The following is a 19454-nucleotide window of genomic DNA, read 5'->3' as shown; positions in this document are numbered from 1 at the left end:
TTCTCAGGCTGCTCATGGTTGCTTTATCGCTTTATCATCGCCGTTCTGGGTCTGTCTGTTTTACTTTGCATGGCGGCGTCTATCGCGCAACCCTTTTTGTTCCGTGTCTTTCGCGCGACGTATTAATAACTGCGTATAATAGCAACACGTTCGCGGGGGTGCCAAGCGGGGCGCTCGACGCTTCGCAGTCATCTAGTCTCTCATTGTGCCATTATGCTCCACGGGCATTGTAAATTTCGCGGCGACGACGACGTGCCGACGTTCTCCTGGGAGGCATCTTGCGCTAGCTGGGGCCAATCCCAGAGTGTTTATTATAAACAGAGAAATAAATTAGTTTCGGGCGCAAAACTTCTAATATGTTTTCCTAAGAGATTTTACACAAACTGAAGATTCGTATGGGATTAATATGACATCTTCACAGAGCGCCATCTAGAATTATGTCATGTTGAGGTTATGATGAGAGAAAGTGGCTTAGTTCACGTTTTTACCGTTTGAGGCGCTGGAGTTTCAAGAACGTGCCGTGTTAGAAAAGAAAGCAAGTTATTTATGTCGTCGCTAAAAAGAAACCTTCATACTACTTCATACCGCAATGGACGTCTTATTTCTAATTCAATTCCCGCTGGCGGCGGACTTTTCTAACGCTTCCCATTCTTTCATTCCACTGCTTTTATTTCCACCGCTATTCATGCGCCCGTTGTTGTATTGATATATTTTTTATTTCATTTCCGTCTCTTTACCGCTTCCTTTTTTTGCGCGAATTTTGGAAGCTTATATTTTATACTTACACACGTGTCACTTCAACTGTGGTGCTCCTGATTCTACTCGCTCAATTCGCACGAGTCAGTCGAGAGGTCTTTCATTCAACACTGGCGAAGACGGAGATGGTTCGCGTGCGCGTGAATGAAATCGTCTCGCGACGTTTTATTTGTTTCATCCGATTCTGATCTCTTCGCTGCCGCACCACATGACGACCATAAATTTGGCCGCCATTGTAATCGCGCCGCTAACAATGTATTGCACTTTCTGCAAATCCGACGCGATCCATTGAATCTCAAAGAAATTCTCTTATTACACTTTTTTCCATTCGCTTCGTGCACAAAGAACGAATCATAACTCAAATGAAGAAATATTAAAACATAGAGAAGTATTATTTATAAATTGTATGAATTAATTTTTAAATTCAACGCAGTTTCTTTGTTTGTATCGTAAAACATGTTTTCTTATCAAATATTACGACGTTCAATAAACTTTCGTTTGCGTGGCACAGGCTGCAATTACATTTTGATGAACTTTTTGATGTCTTCGTACGGAATACGAATATATTCTCATCCGATAGATACGTTACGGAATTTTATTTATGTTTGATGTCTAGGCCGGATGGTTATCAGCGCGCCCGCCGTTAACCCGTCAATTTCCCAACCCTTTAATAACTCTGCTTTGTTGCCCATTCTGGCGTGCGTTTTATTCTCGGTCCGTGTACGAATAAATACATCAATCCGATTCGCCGCAAAAGCCACAAACTATATAAAACATATGCTCACAAATGTTTGCGAAATGATTTCGTTTCAGACAAGTTTTACCCATGTCAATGCCAACGAATCAAATTGATTCTTTCTGAGGTAAACATTGAGTAAAATGATTTTGAATTTGAACGAATTTCCTAGCATAACTTTGGTCCGAATAGCGGAGAGTTTGGATTCTGCGCATCTTGCGGCGCAGATCGATTTTCCCATTTTCCTGCTCACATCCGCACCGCATCTCAGTGAAGTTCTCTTCGGGCGTTCGCGTCGTGTCAGTCGAGTCAACTCAAAATGGTGCTAAAGTGGGCGTAACACAACATTGTTATTATCCTGAAACCTCATCTCGTTACAATCCTTACACAGATTTCCACGCGAAAATGAAACGCGTATATTGTTATTTATTTGTTGTCTTTATAGTTTGTTGCATTCAAGATGCCAGATGTGATTGTGAGTATAATTTATTCCATCTTATTCAACACCATTTACTTGATTACGTTTTTGTTTTAGCAAATGTTATGCAGATTGAGGCGAACCCAGACGCCAAACGACTTTACGATGACCTGCTGAGTAATTACAATCGTCTAATTAGACCAGTCATAAATCATACGGAAACATTAACTGTATGGTTGAGCTTGAAGTTGTCACAGCTGATTGAAATGAACCTGAAGAATCAAATTATGACTACAAATCTATGGGTTGTCCAGGTGAATACTTTTTGCATAAAAAATTTAAATTTTTATCTAAATTTTTGTTTTAAATAAATATTTTCATTAGAAATGGAATGATTATAAACTTCGTTGGGATCCGGAAGAATATGGCGGAGTTGAGATGTTATACGTACCATCCGAGCATATTTGGTTGCCTGACATTGTACTGTTTAACAAGTAAGTTGTTTGCATCACCACATATTGTAGTTTTAAGTTGTTCAAGCATAGTTCCGATGTGTTTAGCGCTTATTCCAATCAATATTTGACACATTCGATACGCTGTTGCCATAATGCACTTCCGGTAATCTGGTAACGGTAATGGTAACTGTAACGCATCTTTGATGGTTAAAATGTTCGTATCTCAAGGGCCGTTATCCCTTAATCTGTAATCTCCTGGCGCGGGCATCGGATACGGAAATTGATTCGCTGTGTGCATTTCAGCGCCGACGGCAATTACGAGGTAACTTTGATGACCAAAGCGACGCTCTCATACACCGGCGAAGTGGTGTGGAAACCGCCCTCCATTTACAAGTCTTCTTGCGAGATCAACGTACAGTACTTTCCCTTTGACGAACAGAGTTGTTTAATGCGTTTTGGTTCTTGGACCTATAATGGGTTACAAGTAAGTTATTCTCAAATATTACATAATAACAAATATAAAAATATAAAAATTATTTTAAACCAGGTGGATTTAAAACATTGGGATCAAGCTTCCGGCAGTAACATCGTGAAAATTGGCATAGATCTCTCCGAATTTTACTTATCAGTAGAATGGGATTTATTGGCCGTTCCAGCGACCAGAAATGAAGAGTTTCGAGAATGTTGCGAAGAACCATTCACAGATATAACGTTCAAAATAACAATGCGACGTAAAACCTTATTTTACACCGTAAATCTCATCATTCCCTGTGTGGGCATTACATTTCTTACTGTACTAGTCTTCTACTTGCCTTCGGAATCCGGCGAGAAGACCACACTCTGCGTCAGTATACTTCTGTCATTGACTGTATTCTTCCTCCTCTTGGCCGAAATCATTCCGCCGACATCGTTAGCAGTGCCATTATTGGGCAAATATCTCTTGTTTACTATGAGTCTTGTTACGACCTCAATATGGGTCACTGTATGTGTTCTAAATGTATACTTTAGGTAAGACCTACAAACATAAAAGTGATTAGTTCCTAAACAAAGCATTTTATTAGGTCACCGTCAACACATAAAATGTCTCCGTGGGTACGAAAAATTTTTCTGGAATTTATGCCCAAAATTCTTATCATGCGCCGAACTACTTATTCCATGCCGGAATATGATGATAATCAACCTCCTAGAGGATATACTAATGAAATGGAAATGCAGTGAGTAAATAATGATATCTAATTGTTTATTACTTACTTTTTAAGGATATGTTTGTATTTAATTTGATTTAGATTAAGTTTTTAGAGCACTTTTTTCCATATTATTTGATAAATGTGATAATTTACGGCACAAAATGCGTTTTTCGTTTGTTTTCCTGCGTGCAAAATGCCCCGATAGATTGAATATGGACGAACCTTTTACAACGGACTTTAAAATCACCACCAGGGAACCCAGTTTCGTTCTGCAGAATCAAGAAGATGAGAAAATCAAAGCACACTCATCCAGTAAGAACTAACTTATTTTAACCGTATAAAAAAGTTAATCAATTATTTTTAGTGTCTGGCTCATCACCGATGACTCCTAAAATTTTGTCTTCCAATGTGTTGGCGGCTCTTCAGGGTGTACGCTTCATTGCTCAACACATTCGAGATGCTGATAAAGATAACGAGGTTTCTTTTTCCATTAAAAAATATTTTTTGATGTTTTAAAAACTTTTCTAATAATTCCACAGGTTGTTGAAGATTGGAAGTTTGTTTCGATGGTTCTGGATCGTTTCTTCCTTTGGCTCTTCACCCTAGCGTGTATTGGAGGTACCTGTGGTATAATCTTTCAAGCACCAAGTCTTTACGATACACGAGTGCCGGTTGATCAACAGCTGACTGAAATTCCTCTCACGAAACTATTTCAACTGCCACCGTCGCATGTTCCGATGCAATAAATCTACAATACTCCAACATACATGCTACTCAATCTATCTATATCATAATTGATAAGTACATAAACAGCGCGAACGCACTTTAAAGTAATACACCAAAACATTTTGATTAAAATATATTACGCAAGTTGAACCGATGTTAATCAGTATTGAAATTGATTTCGTTTAAATTGTTATAGTTTTATGGACGCAAGTGATGCAAACCGCTCGAATGTTATGAATAAAATTAATGTGAAACTTCATTTCGGATGCCATTGTTTCGATCAATCATTCCATTGTTTTGTATGTTAAAATTAGTTCAACCTCATTATACATTCAATGTGTTTTATTTGCTGCGTGACAATAAATGTCACGTTCAGATAAGGTTGTAGTTGAAACAAGTGTCGGGCTTATTTGGACCGAAAAGTTCGCAAACCGCAGCCTCCAGGTTGTTAACAGCAATCTCTTCCAGATGGTGGTTGTAGGTGTCGTTAAATATGACGAAGGGCACATATTTAACTTCTGGGACATTTTCATGCGTGCGTTTTCCGTATGCTACTTCTAATGTGGTAGCATCACGCAGCATGCACAATTTATGTCGGTCCCATGATAAATTAGATTTTTCCAAACACTGAAAACGCATATTTAATATAGGCAACCATGTCATCGTAACTTAACCCCAACTGTATTTGAATATTGAAATAATATTTACCCGTTTCACCTCCATGTCTTGATAGTTATAATTCATGAGACACGTCAGAGCCATAACCACCTTAGCATTTCCTTTATCAACGCCCTGTTGAATCACACATGCGTGGACGCGATTTCCGTAGCATTCTTTTTCGCCATGTTGGCATTTAAAATCGTACATGCCATTCTTTCTTTGTTGTACCTTTAATCACAGATTATGAAATATTTTTATCGAAATTATCACGCAACTTACCTTACAATGACCAAACGGAATTAAATCCAACACTAGAAGTTTTGAATACTTCATTGTCACTGGATACAACTGCTGCAGCATAAATTTGATGCTGAAAGGACAATAGCTTTCATAAAACAATGTTATTTTAATTGGATTAGTGGGTTGGCTCACTGCGCCAGGTATCACCATTCCATTATAGTTGACATCTTGCGAATTAATCTAAAATATATAAATCATAAACTAATTCTAATAAAAATATTGCTCTATACCTTTGAAGTTAAAATTGAGACGAAAATTAACACGAATCCGTAGATTTTCATTTTGATAAAAATGTTAGTATTATTGATTCGACTGTTGTTTGCAGACTAAACACACACAATCGATAGATTCAATTGTCTCCTTGAAGGTGATTCGAAAACAAAGTTCAATTATAAGTATGTGCAAGCCAAGGGTCAGTTGAACATGGTCACTTGGTCACTTGTTCAACTTTCCAACCCAACAACACGAATAAAAACTTCGCACACAAATATGTTTAAACTGCCTGGCATCGCCTGATAAAATATGAACAATACCCAAGTGTATTCAATAGTTTATGACGAACAATGACGAGATTACTGCATTCAAATTCACAACTTTTTTGTTTGCCATTACTCGTTAACAGTGTTTTATAATAGGCAACCAAATTTACACTCAATATAAACGAATCCTGGCTGGAGGTAATGACTTTATTTGTAAACGTATTTATTATAACCGCCGTACTGTAAAAACCTATTTGTAGAAACACGCTGCAGGTAAATTGAGCTTTGTTTATTCTTTCCATTAATGGACATGTTGATAAAAAAATATTTTAAGATTCGCTGAGCAATTTGATAAATTCCGGCGTGTCGCCATCGTCGTAAATGTGACGATCTCGTACTTTGCGATGGAAGGTGTGATGTTTTTCTTGAATTGCAGCGTCGTCCAGAAATTGATCGCTTTGTTTGTATTTTCGCGCTGAATTAATCGCAAACATCATTGTCACATAACACGTCATGATGAATAAGCACCAAAATATTAAATTTGTGCAGATTTCTTTAGCTGTACAAACTTTATATTTGTCTTTATCCGAATAATTCGATTTTGATTTGGTCGAATCTTCAACTTCCGAGGTATCACTATCTAGAATGTTTTTCATTGGTGTAAAATAAAGTTAAAACATTCAAATGACAATTGTCAGCAAAATATAATGATTTATAAGTGACATATTAAATTTGAAATATTTTTAGAAAGCAAACCAAGACAAGGAACGTTTTGACGGGCAATTATTTGGTCTCGGTGATAATTGCTCACAAACAGTGCCTAGAAAATCATACAAGGCATCAGATTGCATATATGGATCATATACATTGTTAAAAATAATTGTTGGAACAAATGTAATAATCGGATCCAACGCCAAGGTCCGGTCGCCATGTTTGGCTAAAAGTGTTTCCTTGAGATCACCACGCATACAATTGAAAATTTCGACCGGAGACATGGAATTTTGATTGGCACACTACAAATTACATGTTATTTGTTGTTGTTTATAAACAGATAAGTTTTTTTATAAATAAATATCTTACTCTTTCAATATTGGCAGGATTTACAAGATCGTATCTTGACGAGCTCATTAGGCAGAGCAAAAAATTAACTTTGGAGTTTTCGGTGACGTTTTGATGAACAGCGCATGCTTGAATTTGATTTGCGTAACATTCGTTTGGTCCATGATGACAGCGAAACGCTACTTTACCATTTATTTTAAAGTGCTATTCAAAATTTAATGCATTTCTTAATAAATTCGAAGAAATATTGTTTTACTTACATTTGCTTTACCATAAGGTATAAAATCAATGGAAATACGATCACCTATAACTGGATAAGCTGGTTTTAATTGTGATGTAAAAAATCGAACACTATCAGGACAAAGCGCCTCGTAAAAAACGGCAACTTTTAATTTCTAAAAAGAAAACGGAAATAAAATTTGTTGTAATACTTACAAAAATTGGGTTACCTGTGTGCACATTGCAAATCCACACATTGATAATATTATTATCCAATTCATTGTTTAAATATATTAGTATTTAATAAAACCGCTGTAGTTTTAGATAAGAAAATATAAAAATAGGCCAAGTCTATTGCGTGTCAGGGCTCGGTCCGTCTCCGGTCACGCAGTATCAGCTTCAACCGCCACTGACATGAATGCGATGCGTTTTATAAACATTTGTATAAACATATCTTCTTAATTAAATTAGTCTGCCACTTCAAGTGGTCCGCCGAACGCAATTGAACACGTTTCCTAGCGATGCAAACAAGCTACATCTTTTTTATCAACAATCATTATCAAACAATTTTTTATTTATTTTATGCCTAACTATGTACTTTAAAACGCAAACACGATTGACCTATTTGGTCAATGTAATTGCAATATATTTGCATAAGAGTAATTAAACGGAAATAATATATGTACATTGTGGTGCGGGTATGTTGGGTGGGTTGCCTATTTTTTTTCAAATACAAAATTATTTTATGTGATATTATCAAAATAATCGTTATTATAATCGTTTATTATTTTCGTTAAATTGTTAATTCTTTCATTAGAATAAACATAATGTTAATGAATTTCAAATGAGTAGAAAATGTATCAAAATTAAATATTTAATTAAAACATTAATTGTAATTAGTAGTGAAATGTAAATAATTAACGCTACTAATCAATTAAACGGATAAAATCCACCCGAACATAATAAATACAAATGACAAGATAAATCAATAATTAATTCAAATCCCATATAATTTTTATGTCCTCATTTCTAGTAAGGTTAATTAGGCTTGTTAAATGAAAACAAAACAAGCAATAAATATTCTAATTGCATATTAGTGCGACACCCGTGGCGACACCTGTTGATAAATGTTATAAACAAATATAAAATAAAGATATTTGTTACTACAAATTAAATTTACAGTTTACTATATGCAGATGTCGCTGTTAAACACATTTTATAACTTTATTTATATTTGAAATACAAACAAATGTGTCATACTTAATAAAGAAAGTAGAAGTTGCAGTGATTCTTGGTGAAATGCCACGTGTCCCTATTTTACTCCTTCAGTGATAAAATTGCATCGTAACTTATAAAATAATTGATTAATTAAGTATGCATGCAATAAACAATTGATACTTGATGTGAATAATATATCCAGTTGCACAGTTGATGCACTTATTGATTATACGTCACAAGGTAAGTGAAATCAACAGAAATCGATTAATTGCTTGCGCATGAAAAGAACTTCGATTCGATTTATACAATATGCGAGGTTGAAGTTTCCACATAATTTATTATACAATATTTAGTAATTACACGATATTGTAGCTGTACCACGCCGTCTCACGTAATACTCGTGTTCTTATCGACCGGTGTGTGGCATTATTTGACATGCTTGGCATTTATCATCAACCCATTGTTGAAGTAAGGTGTTGCTATATTTACAATACTGCGTTCTTTCAGTGAGTCAAAAACTCAGGACTCTGGACAAGTGATAAGATTTGGATATTAATAAAAATGTTTGTGGTTTTTTGGAAATTCTTCGAATTTTTGGTAGGTTTTTGAAATTATCTGCTTCCTTTAATTGCTAGGTAGATCAAGTTGTGTTATTTGTTTTTGTTGTAGCAATACGTAGTTGGATCGCGAAAGGAAACAAAAGAGAATAATAAGAAGCCAACAGGAAACGGATGTCAGTTTCAGCAAGGCGCCGGCAGGCCACAATTAAAATGCAGTAAGTATATTAAAGTTTGCTAATTTTGAATCTAATTACGTGAACAATACTTCGAGTTGTGGTATAAGTACACAAGCTAGCGAGTGGTATGATTGAGTTTCTTTTTTGTTTATTTTTGCTATGGCAACGTTATGTGCGCACTTTAGATGAATTAAAAGATTTACTACAAGTTTTTATAAGAAAACAAAATTATTATAATTGAAAAAACTAGAAAATATATTCAAATAAGGTATGCAACTAAAATTACATTTCATTAATTTTAATTTCTCCACCAGAAGCCTACATCAATCAAAAATATGTAAAAAATTTAAATATTATTCAAATTAACAGGTTTTTAGCAATAATAAACGGTAAATCAATCTACAACTAATAAAAAATTAAATATTACTAATTATGACTCAAAAAATAAGGCTTTTCTACTTTTCTTTGTGCCCACAATTAAACATAAATATTTGATTTCGTTAGTAATCGAAATGATTAATAAATAATAGAAACAGAAATTTGGAATAAAATACTTTGAACTTTTGTAACAGTCTCCTACGCATGGAATCATTCGGATCATTCACCATACTTAATTACGTGCATTAGTACGAACATCATATTACAAATTACGCTCGATTTTGTTTGCGTCATTAGCGTATCGTCCGCTTGAAGCGACATCGATGATGATATCTCGGATTCCCGATGAGTCTGCGATCCGTAGACATATCAATTACATTATTGCACCGTGTGTATTCGTAAGTCATAAAACAATCAAAAAAGTCTCAAATTGCGGCAATTCACAAAAAAAAACGACTTAATAGATTATTAAAGTAGAATTTAGATGACTTATTAGTTAATTTGTTTATAAATAAATGTAATGCTTATAAATTACATGTTTTTAGAAGACATTACATTGTTTTTTATGGTTTTATACAAATAGTAATTTGTTTGCATTTATACTTATTAAAAATATGCGCAACATACAAACACAATGTTATTACTTTACACTGAGGTAAAGATAACTATGAAAACTTAGTTTTATTAGTTAAAATAGTAGTTATGAATAATTTAATCACTTAACGACTTAATTAAATGATTAATCATTTAGTATTACACCTTAGAATACATTGTGGTATTGTAATATACCTTATTAATTAATCCAATAAGAATGATGTATTGTGAGAGAATTTGCAAAGTAAATATGTACTTTAGACTGAAGTACCAACGTTGTAAATGATGTAATTGAGATAGGAACTTGTTTTAAAGATTCGCTCGCCAAGTGCTGTAAATTTCCATTGCTTGAGTGCTTTACCAAATTTAAAGGCCGAATTATTAAAATGTATGTTGGTAAACAATGCGATTTATAAAGTAATATAATGTAATAATTACGGGATATGGTAGTACAAAGTTCTCATAAAATGACAACATTCAACCGCAATGGTTTCACATTTCACGTTTTTGTTTGTTTTACTTGAAATTATTCGGTTCAATGTTAACTAAAGTGGATTTAATGACGGAAAACCCGTTTTCGTGAGTTAACGCAACTTATTATTTTTTTAACAAATTCCTATTTGTTACAACGCAAATTATTTCAATTAAATAATGTGAGTGTAAAATGTGGTAATATACGGACGGTCTAACCACAATGCTTTGTTTTTTTTTAACAAATTTTGCATTTTACAGCATCATACTTTGCAAAAAATTGTCAGGAATTATGTACCCAGGGCCCCAGTGAGTGAATAATTATATGTATTAGTCATAAATCCTTGGTATTATTTTATCGTAGATCAATTCATATTTATTACCATTTTTCTAATTAAACTAGATAAATCTACTTCGATCGACATTCCACGTTATGAATGACAATATTTATATTAATTTTTAGGCAATTAATATGCCTATCTAACACTTTAGATTACGCCAAGATAAACTTTATATGTTCATCAGTATTCGTTGCAAGATTAAAGTTCAAACAAACCAAAATTCCTATGCAAAAACAATCGTTTTCACTAGAATTGAACAATGGGTATTTATGAGTTTAGTCTAAAAATATGTATAGCGCAATAAAAATAAAACGTCAACAAACATTAATCACGTACATACAATCAGTGCAATTTTTAATGTTTTTGATGCTAAAGCGTAATTAAAAATGGAATTTTGAAAACACTTAAACAAACATTGCGATAACGCTTGTGTTAATACTTGCATAGAATTTTGCAACAAACACATCGAAATAATTTTGGAAGTTTAAGATTCTCGTATAAAATTTCAATGCAATAAATAAGCTTTTGATTGATCTTGCCGTAGGTATTCATTTGGCAACATTTAATGTTTCTAATAGAAAGGCGCCATGTTTATACAGAATGCAACTGCGTATATTAATAATGGGTGTGCGCCAAAGTTAAAAGTTTTATTTTAATTTTATTTTAACCTTTGTCGAAAGAATATACGTCGTATTATTATACATATATCATTTTCACATAATACAGAGTTGACGTAGTTCAAATTTGAGGTTAGTATTGGTGGTGGCCTATGTTTAGCTACATACAAACATTAAAATGAAGATTTGAACTTTTTTTAATGTTTCTAATCATTTATTACATTAACTTTCTTAAATTGCCAGGTTTAAGTACCTTGTAAATGTTGTTGTAAATATAGTTGGTAAATTTTAAGCAATGAATGATAGCAATGTTAAAAAAATACATTTTGCGCTAATATAACAATTAAAAAATGGTAATTTACGCATTATCGTAATTTTTTAATCTTTCTTACACAATAAGATTAACAAGATTAATATTTATAATACTTCCGAAGGATATCAATCATTAATCGGAAATATTAACGACAATAATGAATTGCACATTACAATCCTAGACTTAAGCTTATCATTGATAAGAGTTCTCTCACACAAGCATAACAATCAACATACTATAAATACTATCAGGACACGAGCAATATCATGCAATATAGAAGTGTCGAACGTAATCGATGCGATATCTTATCAACCCACACATCATTTTAATTGAAAAGATAAAAAATGATTCAGACGACAAATTCGAATATAAAACGCGAGTACAATTGAGTCTCGAGACGATTCACGTTTTCGATTTCGCGTACTGAAATTCGACTCCAGTTATCAACGTGTTAAATTGATTAAATTATTATAACAATAATCAATTATAATTATTTTACACATTCCACACCAATACTATCACCATGACTTTTGAGACTGTTGAAACAATTTGTAAGTAACTTAATAATTTATTTCTATTAATTTTTAACGATTATAAATTTGATTATTTATAAATTAATTCATTGCACGTGCAAACAACATGCAAAATGAGTAATAAGTGAAAGAATCATCTCACAATCACAATTAATCAATCGCTCCGCGTGCAAGTCATGTGCTTCACGCTGAAATGTTACTTAAGTCAATTTATAACACATATGACTTCATGTGCACATCGTAAAACCAAGAGTGAACAGGTTTGTGTTGTTTAAACGTTCATTAATACCGGCTTACAAACAATAAAAATTATGTTTGAACTCGAGAAGCGAGCACAAACAAAGCGTAATTAGATTGACAAACCACGTGCTTATTTTCGTACGTGTTTTGCATGCATTAACTACGTAGCGTAATTGTACACACATCTTCATAAAAACATCATGAACTTGACAACATTTTTGCAAATTTAAACAATTACATTATCAAGGCTGAGAACAAACCAGATTGAATTGGAAATATCCAAATAAATTACTGAATTAAATTTTTTTGAATGTTTTGTGATTTGAATGACCAATACGCTCCGCCCACTTATACTGTAAAGTACATTACGCATACTAAGTGCAAATTCACGACGAAGAAGACACAACAGAAAGCAAAACGGAACTAAACATGAAACACGCGCGCTACCTGCCCAGTTTCCTTTCTACTCTAACGCGCGTAATTTCGCATCGTGTCTGCTTGTTTGCGCTTCGTGGAAAAGCAGAATCGCAAATTGTTTGTTGTTTGCCGCTGCCTGTGTGTAGAAGTGTGCGCGGCCCATAAATGACGAAATGACGAGTGCGCTCAACACTGAGCAGCAATCGCCGGTTTGGTGTCGAGCGAAGCGGACGCGTTTCTTCAGCAATTCAAAATCGTTAAAGTTAAACATAAAAAGCAATTGACTTGTAACAATCGATTATTACAAAAAGTAACCATGCCCCATTCGCACTTGATTGCAGGCCTCACGAAGAATGACTGCGTGTGTCCCACTGAGGACTTTAGGACTCAACGCAGACCTTCATACAGCAATGGTAAGTCTACAACTTACTTAAGTGTTTTAGTCTTAAGTCATGGGTCATTATCTTTTAATGCGGGCATTAAAAGATTTGTAATTCAAATTCTAGCCTACTTTCACAAATTAAATTTTCAAATAATAAATAACGAATAATTTCAGACGAGGATGCTCATATTATGGTGGAGGAATGGCGTCTGCAAAGTGTCCAGTCCCCAATTGAATTGAAACATGAAGACAGCAATGAGTACGACCACTTTGACCCACTCGAATTCCACGGACACTGGGACGATGAAGGCAAAGCAAAAATCGACAACAACGGATTTACAGGTAATTTAAATGACCACGAAATTTATGACTTTACTAAACCAAGTGTTTTTGTAGCCACATTGAGATTCATCGATCGCAAAATGCCGATTTTGGTGGGCGGGCCATTGCACGAAGATCACTACGTGTTTGAGCAGCTGCATTTCCACTGGAGCGAGGACGATCACAGCGGATGCGAGCACATTTTCGAGGGCAAAGCGTAAGTGAAACATGTTTACAACATGTTAGTTATTGCAGCTGTATAATATCATTTGTAATCTGATAATTACATCCCAATACAATGCGTTGAAAAATTACGAACGTCAAGGTCACCTTTTTACTAAAAATTTAGTCGAGCTTGACAAATTGCGGTCGGTGTTAATTGTTTATTGTTGATCATGGTCAAGATATTAATGTCGCATGACATTTAAGTTAATTTTATTTTGGCGTAACCCATCTTCTAAATAGATTATTCAATTACATTTGGCACGCAATTGACTGATCATGTGCAATTTAAAAGTCATTTATTTCTGAAACTGAAATTGTTGACCACAACCCAACTAATAATGCGTTTTATTGTTTTAGATATTCTATGGAAGCTCACGCCGTGCACTATAATCAAAAATATGGATCTTTTAAGGAAGCTGTTAACAAACATGATGGTCTTGCTGTTGTTGCCTTCTTTTTGCAAGCTACTGACGAATACGAGAATCCTTGCTTTAATAAACTCTGCGAAGCGGTTAAAGATATACAGAAAATTGATTCAGACACAAATGTACCAGCAGATTGCCTCACCTGGATTGAGAAAACAGCACAATGCAAAGGATATTACACATATCAGGGCTCTTTGACAACCGAACCTTATTTTGAAAGCGTTACTTGGATTATTTATCCGAGACCTATTCACATCTCACGGAAACAAGTCGACGCTTTCAGACGTATGAAATCTACATCATGCGAAAAGCATCACATTGAGAACAATGTCAGACCTTTGCAGACTCCAATCAAGAAACTCGATCTGATCTATGTCCGTACACATAGAAAATCTGAGTAAAGTGCCTCAAAGTTAGTAATCTGAAGTGGATTATGTTTTAATAATCCGTAGTGGTAGTATTGTTTGTAATTTATATATAGATTTTATGACAACGACGTGAAAATTTTAGAATTATATTTATATAAAGTGAGAAGAAAGTAAAGATTATTAGATGAGAAGAAATCTATGTATCATTTGAACTTATATCTGCGCTAGAACATGATGGTGTACTAGATAAGCAACATTCTGAATTATGGAAACTTGAGACTCTTTTTGCCACTTCAGTGGAATCAGTTGTTCTACCACAAACACAAACTTCTTTTTTAACATCCTGAGGCAACAAGCCATCACTAAGATTGACAGTAATATCACTGCAAATACTAGTCTGTACGTTTCTTTCTGTGATAATCTCTTCTGGTGTCATTGTAGTTTCACCGTCTTTTAGTTTACCAGTACGACAAGGTCTTATTGCAAAGACGTCGCCTTCTTTCTCTGGTATTTTCCGTACCTTTTGCGGAACGTAAGCTTGAATCACATTCCAAATAGACGATGACTTTCCAATTAAATCTTGTTTTGGCTGTTCAACAACTTTTTTTCTTACAATGGACGATTGAGAATATTTAACACTTTCTTCAACAGTGTCTCCATATGTAAGCATTTCAGAAATCTTTTGATTCAAATTAATACACTGAACTTGGAGACCTTCGTCCAAAAGTAGACTTCTTTGTTGAGAGAACTTAATACGTTGAATTTCAGCCGGGCCTGGCCTATCATCAGAAATCATACCATATACAACTTCAAGGTCATCCACAAAATCGCAAAGATTCTTATAGAACACAATATATATGTTATTACGATAGTGATCAACCTTATCATGTGGTATTAAGTAGAACCAGTTTTCATCTTTTGTATCAACTTCTTCCATAGTGACATTTTCTGCATCTGGATTCTCAGATTCGTCAATGGCCGCTGTACTAAGCACGATCTCTAACTTACTAGTAGACTTGGATGTCCTCTTCGTTTCTTTGCTTTTTATGGAAGCACCATCTTTCTTTTTCTGGTCATTCCCTTTGGTTTTCTTTCCTTGTAAATTAGTTTTTGACTGTGTAGCTGATTGCATTGCATCGAAACGTGCTTGATAATCATCTAAAGGTATTGCTAATGCCCAAGCTGGTTGAGGCGTGCCTCGTATTTTTGGAAAGTCATAAAATGCTTTTGAATTTATATCACAATTCAATAACTGGTCACAATTCATGTGTGATTGGTTAAAAGAATTCCTATGTATCTCTAATGGGTCTGGGCGTTCTAAAGAAAAGTATTTCTTACACATATCTTGAACGTCCACTGATATTTTATCTATATAGGAACAAAACAAGTTGTAAGCCATTTTGAAACGTTGACAATATAGGTTTTGTTGTATGACAGGCGAGCGTAGTTTTAAAATAATTTCTTCAAGGTGATTAGATAGTGTTTTGGGCAAGTCTTCTCTTTTTGGTTCTTTTATTTTAGAAGTGTCATCTTTCTTACCCTTTTTAGATAATGTTTTAGACGATTTCTCAGAAGCATCCTTTTCTTTTTTGGGTTTCTTATCTTCCCTCATTTTGTCTCCTTTGCCACCTTTCTTCGTTAGTGTTTCTCCTAGAAACATTCTATCAAGCCTCTGGCGTGTTTCATCTCGCGTGACTTTATTTTGTTCAATAATTTCAAACACATGATTGTAATTTTCTGTTAAGGTGTTAACTCTCTCAAATGCCTCACGATCTTTGGTGACAGTTCTTAAATCATTTAAGTTAAGGGACCAAAACTCTGGATGTTGTTCTAAACGTACTGATTGATAGAACGCTTCCAACTCGTCTACTATTTCTTTATCATAAAGATATTTTGGTCGGTCATGAATTGGATCAAAAGTTGAATTTAATGCTTCAAAAATTATACCTTTATCATACGTATATGTTTTGATAAGTTGATCAGTTGATTTTCTTGAAGGTACATCTTGTAAAATATCGTCCAAACAATCACGGATCAACCTGTATCTGACTCGCTTCTGAATCATTTGCTCATATTCGTTGCATTTTTCAACATTATCAACTTCTAAAGATGACGCATTTAATGATATATGAATGGAAAGTTTTCCGAACCACAAATCAGGAACCACTGTCATTTTTAACAATTGATCGAAAAATCCACATTTTGGATTTTTAAACCAAAACGGCACATCAATTATTTGACAAGGCATGATAATATGGTAATTTCTGTCAAAAAAGAAAGAATTTCCCGAATTTTTCGATTTAGATGGTGTGACAAAATTGGAAATTTTATTTATTTCTTGAAAAGATATTCGCAATGTCCATGTACTGTGATTCTGTAGAAAAAGTTTAGACATTTTAGTATCTTCTCCACAGGCTGTATCAAAAATGACTGATGTTTTAATTGCACCTTGAGAATCTTTCAAGATTGTCTGGTCATTTATCATCAAATATTTAATTGAACTTTTATCAGACCTTGTTTTAAATGATGAATGCGATGATTCTACATCGGTTCGTGGACTGCAAGCACATTTTCGTAAAATCGATTTAGATTTTTCAATCAATGGTGAATTCAGTGTTTCCCCAATTACATAAATACTCTCTACATCAGGAACATGTGGTTCTATCTTCTTCAAACAGCAACTATCAAGTCTTTTAAGAGCGTCGTCTTTCCGTGATTTACTTCCTAATGGTTTATCTGTGAGTGCTGTTGCGAATAACTTTGGGATACGTATATATTCCAATGAAGGGACAACAAAACGTTCCAGGCGACTGAGATGAATGAAATATTCCTGAGGCTCATCACAAATCTGCTTCAATTTCGGTGGTAATTTCCACCACATAGGATTACCTCGATATTTATCAAATTGACATGGTACTTGCGCGTAGGTTGCGACGGTCCGTTGTTCTTGAATCCGGCGATGTTTTTCAAGACTGTTCATTAGCAGTTGGTCTTTTGGGCGTGCAATTGATTCGCACAGGTAGTTTCGAATACGTTCCGACTTTCTTTGATTGCGGTCCCATACTAAAAGTCTTCGATCTTCTTTTATATTTTGCTCGTGTTTCCAACAATTGCAATTCGGCACGCATAGGGTTTCAGAGCGCAATTCTGGCAGACCTTCCATTTTAAAACTAATTATGTTGATGACAATTAAAGCAGAATAACAGTATTTGTTTTTTCTATGGTGACCATAGAAAAAACCATCGTTTCATCGTTTGCCTTTTGTGAATCACAATAAAGTTGTTAAAAAAATTTGCATATAGAACATTTGGCATTAAATATTAACCAAAAGAAATGGATTTATATCCACCATTATAAAAAAAATTAAATAGTGAGCAATTGTCCATGTGCGCAATCGTCCGTGTGAGTAAAAGTCCTGTGAGCAATTGTCAATGTGAGCAAAAGCCCTGTGAGCAATTATCCGTGTGCGCAGTTATGACTGTGGGCAGTTGTCTGTGAGCAGTTGTCCTGTGAGCGATCGTCTTGGGGGCAAATGTCCGGTCACGAAAAATGGTAAAGCACTGTAATTTATTTATGAGTGTTCATTGCTATCTTAGACACCTAAAAAGTTACTAAGAAAAAATACTGGTTGCATAATACACTAGACTAGAAGCTGCTTCTAAGGAAAGTCAAGATGTCTAGATGTTCGTTCGAACGTGTGCAAGTAATTATTGTCTAGAAAAAATTAAGATAAAAGTATGTGTAACCAATGTACTTTCGCGGAATGATGCTAAAGCAGCCACAAAGTTTGTCATGTTTATGAACCTACATTTGCAGGGAAATATATATTACTTGCATTTCAGTGACTTTGCTTCATTGAAAACACTGAAACGACTTATTATTATGTTTCATTCACACAGTAGATTAATCAAGCAAGATTAATATTTGCAGAAATTTAACCTGAAACTTGCTACCCAATTAGCTCTTTTCCATTTTGATTTCAACAAAACAAACAATTTGAAGAAATCACAAATTGCACAAGTAAAAAAACCATAATTTTCAACCATCAATTCATATTTCATAACAATAATGAAAAATTATCACACATTAGATACTTTAATATAAATACTTGATCATCCACAATCATCATCAATCCTTCATTCACAAATTACTTCATTTCTTTGACATCAGGTTGCCGTAATCTGACCTCTTTCTTTAAATTCATTGTATGTTCCTTGAACAACTTAAAAGTGTAGTTGTCATACTCTGGAGGCACTGGTTTGACACCAGTAGCCCAATAGAAGATCTCCCAATCATTTGATGGTTGATTAATAAGCTTATCATACTCTTCCACCTCCTCATAACTCATATCTTGTAGATATTTATCAGCAAATGTGCTCAATAGCAAGTCGTTTTCTAGCATCCCGCGTTTGCGTGACTGATACAAGAGGCGCGATTTGCGAGTGACGAGATCCTCATCACCTCTGTGAACCCTCCTTGGCAGCTCAATGTAATCATCTGGAGGTTCAATGACTTGGCTGCTCATGCGAATAGATGTCAAATGGCGAGAAACTGCTCTAAACTGTAAGAATATAAAAATAAAGATGAAGACATTACGTAATAAATGTAAGAGAACGTCGCATTTTGGGCATGTTGAGGTTAGAAAAAAATATACTCACATTGCGGACTAACTTGAGAGAAGTAAGGAAATTCATGATGCTGGAGATATTGCGTTTCAATATATAATATTTCAGAGTCCACTAAGATTGTTTTGGAGCGTTATTTATATTGTGTTGTTCAAAAACTTACGTTTTCATAACAACAGCCAACTTATAATTTTGAATGTGTTAAAAGAGTTGCCTATAATAAAACGTAGAAAGTATTTATAAACAAATTATATC

General features: G+C 34.4%; 5 protein-coding genes across 8 annotated transcripts; 2 read left to right on the top strand and 3 right to left on the bottom strand.

Moving 5' to 3' along the window:
- Positions 1-1148: 1148 nt before the first annotated feature.
- nAChRbeta2 (nicotinic acetylcholine receptor beta2) lies at positions 1149-4537 on the top strand. Of its 2 annotated transcripts, XM_065314402.1 has the most exons (8): positions 1158-2224; positions 2295-2404; positions 2669-2849; positions 2913-3373; positions 3427-3579; positions 3758-3864; positions 3917-4029; positions 4092-4537. In XM_065314402.1, exons 1-8 carry the CDS (start codon positions 1898-1900, stop codon positions 4296-4298), a joined length of 1659 nt encoding a protein of 552 aa, XP_065170474.1. In that variant the 5' UTR covers positions 1158-1897; the 3' UTR covers positions 4299-4537. The 2 variants fall into 2 exon arrangements, with proteins under 2 accessions (XP_065170473.1, XP_065170474.1); XM_065314401.1 differs by having other exon boundaries at positions 1149-2224; positions 2669-3373.
- On the bottom strand, positions 4534-5742 carry LOC135801039 (gamma-interferon-inducible lysosomal thiol reductase-like). The gene is made up of 4 exons (XM_065314403.1): positions 5469-5742; positions 5218-5418; positions 4987-5166; positions 4534-4905 (listed from the first exon to the last, which is right to left on the bottom strand). The coding sequence occupies exons 1-4, from the start codon at positions 5517-5519 to the stop codon at positions 4651-4653; spliced, it is 687 nt and encodes a 228-aa protein (XP_065170475.1). The 5' UTR covers positions 5520-5742; the 3' UTR covers positions 4534-4650.
- Positions 5743-5991: 249 nt separating this feature from the next.
- LOC135801040 (GILT-like protein 1) lies at positions 5992-7529 on the bottom strand. The gene is made up of 4 exons (XM_065314404.1): positions 7226-7529; positions 7037-7171; positions 6798-6980; positions 5992-6730 (listed from the first exon to the last, which is right to left on the bottom strand). The coding sequence occupies exons 1-4, from the start codon at positions 7274-7276 to the stop codon at positions 6461-6463; spliced, it is 639 nt and encodes a 212-aa protein (XP_065170476.1). The 5' UTR covers positions 7277-7529; the 3' UTR covers positions 5992-6460.
- An 803-nt stretch (positions 7530-8332) lies between these two features.
- Positions 8333-14769, top strand: CAH3 (Carbonic anhydrase 3). 3 transcript variants are annotated; one of them, XM_065313267.1, is made up of 7 exons: positions 8333-8453; positions 8721-8810; positions 8883-8988; positions 13195-13266; positions 13410-13577; positions 13632-13773; positions 14139-14769. In XM_065313267.1, the coding sequence occupies exons 2-7, from the start codon at positions 8775-8777 to the stop codon at positions 14605-14607; spliced, it is 993 nt and encodes a 330-aa protein (XP_065169339.1). In that variant the 5' UTR covers positions 8333-8453; positions 8721-8774; the 3' UTR covers positions 14608-14769. The 3 variants fall into 3 exon arrangements, with proteins under 3 accessions (XP_065169339.1, XP_065169338.1, XP_065169340.1); XM_065313266.1 differs by lacking the exon at positions 8333-8453 and having other exon boundaries at positions 8651-8810; XM_065313268.1 differs by lacking the exons at positions 8333-8453; positions 8721-8810; positions 8883-8988 and adding an exon at positions 12058-12214.
- Positions 14770-18609: 3840 nt separating this feature from the next.
- Positions 18610-19426, bottom strand: LOC135800132 (succinate dehydrogenase assembly factor 2-B, mitochondrial-like). The gene is made up of 2 exons (XM_065313270.1): positions 19233-19426; positions 18610-19135 (listed from the first exon to the last, which is right to left on the bottom strand). Exons 1-2 carry the CDS (start codon positions 19266-19268, stop codon positions 18722-18724), a joined length of 450 nt encoding a protein of 149 aa, XP_065169342.1. The 5' UTR covers positions 19269-19426; the 3' UTR covers positions 18610-18721.
- Positions 19427-19454: the final 28 nt, after the last annotated feature.

Source organism: Atheta coriaria, unplaced genomic scaffold (assembly GCF_025399875.1).
Source record: "Atheta coriaria isolate IRGN ID8LTWV9N9 unplaced genomic scaffold, Caltech_Dcor_3.1 hic_scaffold_10_pilon, whole genome shotgun sequence".
Classification (NCBI taxonomy): Eukaryota; Metazoa; Arthropoda; class Insecta; order Coleoptera; family Staphylinidae; genus Dalotia; species Dalotia coriaria.
The sequence above is the reverse complement of the archived record's forward strand: the minus strand, read 5'-3'. Positions and strand labels throughout refer to the sequence as shown.

What these genes read in the sequence shown, in the direction of transcription:
- nAChRbeta2 (XM_065314401.1), top strand. Translation starts at nt 1,898, where the DNA reads ATGAAACGCGTATATTGTTATTTATTTGTTGTCTTTATAGTTTGTTGC. An exon ending in GTTCTAAATGTATACTTTAG is followed by an intron (nt 3,374 to 3,426) that starts GTAAGACCTACA and finishes GCATTTTATTAG; the next exon opens with GTCACCGTCAACACATAAAA. An exon ending in AATCAAAGCACACTCATCCA is followed by an intron (nt 3,865 to 3,916) that starts GTAAGAACTAAC and finishes AATTATTTTTAG; the next exon opens with TGTCTGGCTCATCACCGATG.
- LOC135801039 (XM_065314403.1), bottom strand. Translation starts at nt 5,519, where the DNA reads ATGAAAATCTACGGATTCGTGTTAATTTTCGTCTCAATTTTAACTTCA. An exon ending in TCTCAATTTTAACTTCAAAG is followed by an intron (nt 5,419 to 5,468) that starts GTATAGAGCAAT and finishes TATATATTTTAG; the next exon opens with ATTAATTCGCAAGATGTCAA. An exon ending in TTCCGTTTGGTCATTGTAAG is followed by an intron (nt 5,167 to 5,217) that starts GTAAGTTGCGTG and finishes CTGTGATTAAAG; the next exon opens with GTACAACAAAGAAAGAATGG.
- LOC135801040 (XM_065314404.1), bottom strand. Translation starts at nt 7,276, where the DNA reads ATGAATTGGATAATAATATTATCAATGTGTGGATTTGCAATGTGCACA. An exon ending in GATTTGCAATGTGCACACAG is followed by an intron (nt 7,172 to 7,225) that starts GTAACCCAATTT and finishes TTTTCTTTTTAG; the next exon opens with AAATTAAAAGTTGCCGTTTT. An exon ending in ATCCTGCCAATATTGAAAGA is followed by an intron (nt 6,731 to 6,797) that starts GTAAGATATTTA and finishes TGTAATTTGTAG; the next exon opens with TGTGCCAATCAAAATTCCAT.
- CAH3 (XM_065313267.1), top strand. Translation starts at nt 8,775, where the DNA reads ATGTTTGTGGTTTTTTGGAAATTCTTCGAATTTTTG. An exon ending in CAGGCCACAATTAAAATGCA is followed by an intron (nt 8,989 to 13,194) that starts GTAAGTATATTA and finishes ACTTGATTGCAG; the next exon opens with GCCTCACGAAGAATGACTGC. An exon ending in CACATTTTCGAGGGCAAAGC is followed by an intron (nt 13,774 to 14,138) that starts GTAAGTGAAACA and finishes TTATTGTTTTAG; the next exon opens with ATATTCTATGGAAGCTCACG.
- LOC135800132 (XM_065313270.1), bottom strand. Translation starts at nt 19,268, where the DNA reads ATGAATTTCCTTACTTCTCTCAAGTTAGTCCGCAAT. An exon ending in CTCTCAAGTTAGTCCGCAAT is followed by an intron (nt 19,136 to 19,232) that starts GTGAGTATATTT and finishes ATATTCTTACAG; the next exon opens with TTTAGAGCAGTTTCTCGCCA.